General features: G+C 28.6%; 1 protein-coding gene across 1 annotated transcript; it reads right to left on the bottom strand.

Moving 5' to 3' along the window:
* Positions 1–364: 364 nt before the first annotated feature.
* Positions 365–2549, bottom strand: LOC124822052 (putative expansin-B2). The gene is made up of 4 exons (XM_047294013.2): positions 2356–2549; positions 2037–2149; positions 953–1140; positions 365–829 (listed from the first exon to the last, which is right to left on the bottom strand). The coding sequence occupies exons 1-4, from the start codon at positions 2525–2527 to the stop codon at positions 502–504; spliced, it is 801 nt and encodes a 266-aa protein (XP_047149969.1). The 5' UTR covers positions 2528–2549; the 3' UTR covers positions 365–501.
* Between the last annotated feature and the right edge of the window lie 1133 nt (positions 2550–3682).

Genomic DNA, 3682 nt, shown 5'->3' with positions numbered 1-3682 from the left:
AAAACTACACATCTTTTATTTTGAAAAACCAAAAGAGAGAAAATTGAAGAATTAATTCATTCGCAATAGATTGAATGAATTCTCCATCATACCTATTAAAAGTAAAATGTTTTTATTCTTGGATTGTAAATAATTTCATACAGTAAAAACTATAAAAACAATAAAAAAAGTAAAATTTAATCACATTGATGATTATAATCGTTTATTGATGAGAACATTTATGGAATTCTTAAAATGAAGAATTTATATATTTTGTATAAAAAGGATATTCTAAATTTTGGTATAGAAATGAATGAAGACTAAAATTGTGAATACTTTCACACCAGTGAAACAGTATAAAATATAATATAATCAGAACTGCTAATAATAATGGGTTACTACATACAAGAAATGTTGTTGAACAATTTTGAATAAGGATATCTTCATATGAATTTCTTATATATGGCAACTAAATTTATTCATACACAGCGTAGTTGTGGTTTGATTTATATGTGAAAGAGTTTAAAAATTAACAACAGATCGATAAACAAGGCCAGCTTTCCAGCCAGATGGAATAACATTTTCAGCCACAATGGTGTTCCTTTTATTGTTGCCATCTTCAGTGAGCTTAATGGAGAACGGTGGTTGCATCCTTGAACCAAAGTTCAAAGACCACCTTGAACCCCATGAACGTTGCATCGGAAGCCACGTGTCAGAATTAGCTTGCTTCAGCTGAACCTCCACAAGGTCACCATCCCCATTTTCATATTCTATTGCAGTTGCAAAATAGTATGGGTTGGCTCCTTTGTCCACGCTAAAGGCTATGGAGTTCCCAAAGGAGCATGCAACCCTGCAAATCCAAAAGGGTATTTCAAATTAGTGTTATCTTGTCGAAATATGATCACAAAAATTACCATTTTGTCAGAAAAAGTTGTTATTATCTGTGATGGAACCAAATACGTAAGAATTATACCTTCTGTATAGAATTTGAAGTTGTCCAACGTTACGAAGACTATTTTCTTTGCCTGGAGTTGCCATGGAACCAAATACAGTGCCACTCAGATCAAAATGGACTGATGCTGAGTGACAGCCAGGGCATTCATCAGTTATCATCAAACTCACTGGATTTCCTGAACAAGCTGTGCTTTCTCTGCATTTCACCTTAAATTCAAACTATATTTATTAGAACGGACTTTTATATCTAACTTTAATGATTAACTAATAATTTACTCTATATATATTTCATTTTTTATTTTTATTTATTAAATTCAGTTATAATATTTATTAAATAAATCAATTATTTTTTTTTATTAAATTCAGTTATATTATTTATTAAAATAGGATTATTTTGATTTTTTTAATTCATATTAACGTCGTTATAAATATCATATGTTAAAATCTTGATATTCTTTTCCTTGAAACTCTTTAAGTTTTTTTTTTTCTTTTTTTATCTTTCACTATCTTCTCTTACCTTTCTTCACCTCCCTTTACCTTAGTTTGTAAGGAACATTTCTTGCTCTTCTTGATTTTCATAGCAAGAAGATCCAATTTTATGAGGTTTTTGTAGTTGTCGAGGTTGTTAAGATTGTTGAGCGAGTTTGATTGTCTTTAATATACATGATTTATGAGTATTTAGAGAAAATTTTCTAAGACGACATACATAATATTAAGATGAGAGCTTAATACACTTAAGGAATATACATTATTTTGAACCCAAAATTAATGAATTCATTATTATATTACTAAAAATGTACACTATATATATTTGTGTATATATATATATATATATATATATTTGTATGTATATATATATAAGTATGTATGTATATATATTATGGTTTGATTATATAATTAATCGATTTAAGATTTTTACGAATGCTTTAATGACAAATTATTAAAAAATAGAAAAATACACTACAGTATGTAATTAATAAACATATACTATATTTAAAAGAGTTTGATTGTACCTTTGAACTGACACTTTGGACACATGAAATAGAAAAAATGATTGGAATATAATATTGAAAAGAAAAAATTAGCAATAATGTTGCATGCACCTGATAACAAGCTCCACATCCTCTGCCTCCCCTAAAGAGAGAAGAGCCTCCAGCTGATATCATTTTAGAGAGTGGAGGTTTCTGCACACTGTCAGCATATCCACAAGCACCCCCTACACGACATCACAAGAAAAACCAACAATGTTTCAACTCATGATGCTTAAAAACCTTAACTCAACAAAGGTTGATATTTCTAACATGGCAACTGATACTCACCATCTATTCATGCATGACAGATTTAAATACTTCAATACGTAAAAAAGGTTAAAAATTAACACTTTTTAGTTGTTTTATTATCAACATGGCAACTGATACTCACCATCAGATCCAGCACCCTCTGGTTCTCCGTACCATGTAGCTGCTGCTACATTCCATTGATCATCTTTCTGAAATTTGGATATATTAAATAATTTGAGATTGAGACCATGGCTAGGGTTTAGGAGCAGAGAACAGAATGTTACAACGAAAGAAATGTAACTAAGAACTTGCATGATGCGATTTCTAAATAACAGATCTTGGGAATATTATTCGTGTTGGTGCAATTAGGCAACAGCACATGCTAGTCCTATTTATAGACCAATTTGCTTCGAATAATTGTCCATAATATTTTTCAAAATGAAATTATTGCCGTTTAAATATCCATGATAAAAGGAGAGAGATAATTTATTCCTCGTTTCCGTAATTGTAATTATTTTTCATAAACAATAATAGTAATTTCCTTATAGTATATATTTTGATTGTTTTGCTCAAAGAAGCAAAACTATATTGCGTCGTTGACTAATTTCATATTAGATAAAGGTTTGATATTCATAGGGTTTGAAACTAAAACGGATAGAGTGTTAAATATAAATTTTTTTCTAATTGGTGCATATATTCATATTCTGAAATGACTTTTTAACGTTTTTACATGAGTTAGATTGCCCCTTTCATTTTTATTATTAAGAAAAAAATTGCGTTGCATATATGCATATATATATATATGTAATTCAATGCATGCCAAATTTAAACGGACTGAAACCATAATCTTTGTTACGTTTCCTCCTTGAAAATAACAGAGTTTTTGACTCATCTCATTTTTCTCTTTTGTCACCAAGATGTTAATTTATTTTTAAATATCAAAAACCCAACATTTGAAACTTTTTAGCTTCAAAAGTCAAATTAACTGAGTTAAATGTTTACCGGAATTGGAAATTTTTCCAGCAACTGAATAAAGTAATAATAACTTACTTCATATAGAAAGGTGATAAAATATGAATCACAAAATCAGGAATATAATATAATATATGTATATTTGTATATTATCCTACTCACAATCAACTTGTTGGACACAAGTGAACTCCGTTTCTGCTGCGTTATGTCTGTTTAGGAAAATAAGTTTTAAAATTAAAATATTATAAGATAACAAAATAAGCTTTCTTTTTGTAGAAAAAATAAACTTGTAAAAGAAAAAAAAGAGTTTTAACAGTGTTTAACTTAGAAAGAGCAACCTTTGAAAAAATAATGACACTTTAAAATAAATTTACACTATCATATAGATAAATCAATATATATTCGAAATGAAGAATTTCGTTGAAAAGATGTTTTTAAATGTTTATCTAAACACAAACTACTTGGATCGAAATCTGATTGAGATATTCCAGTATGGT

This window comes from Vigna umbellata, chromosome 11 (genome assembly GCF_029865625.1).
Source record: "Vigna umbellata cultivar VRB3 chromosome 11, Vumbellata_1.0, whole genome shotgun sequence".
NCBI lineage: Eukaryota > Viridiplantae > Streptophyta > Magnoliopsida > Fabales > Fabaceae > Vigna > Vigna umbellata.
Note: the sequence above shows the minus strand (reverse complement) of the source record. Positions and strands in the feature narration are given on the sequence as shown.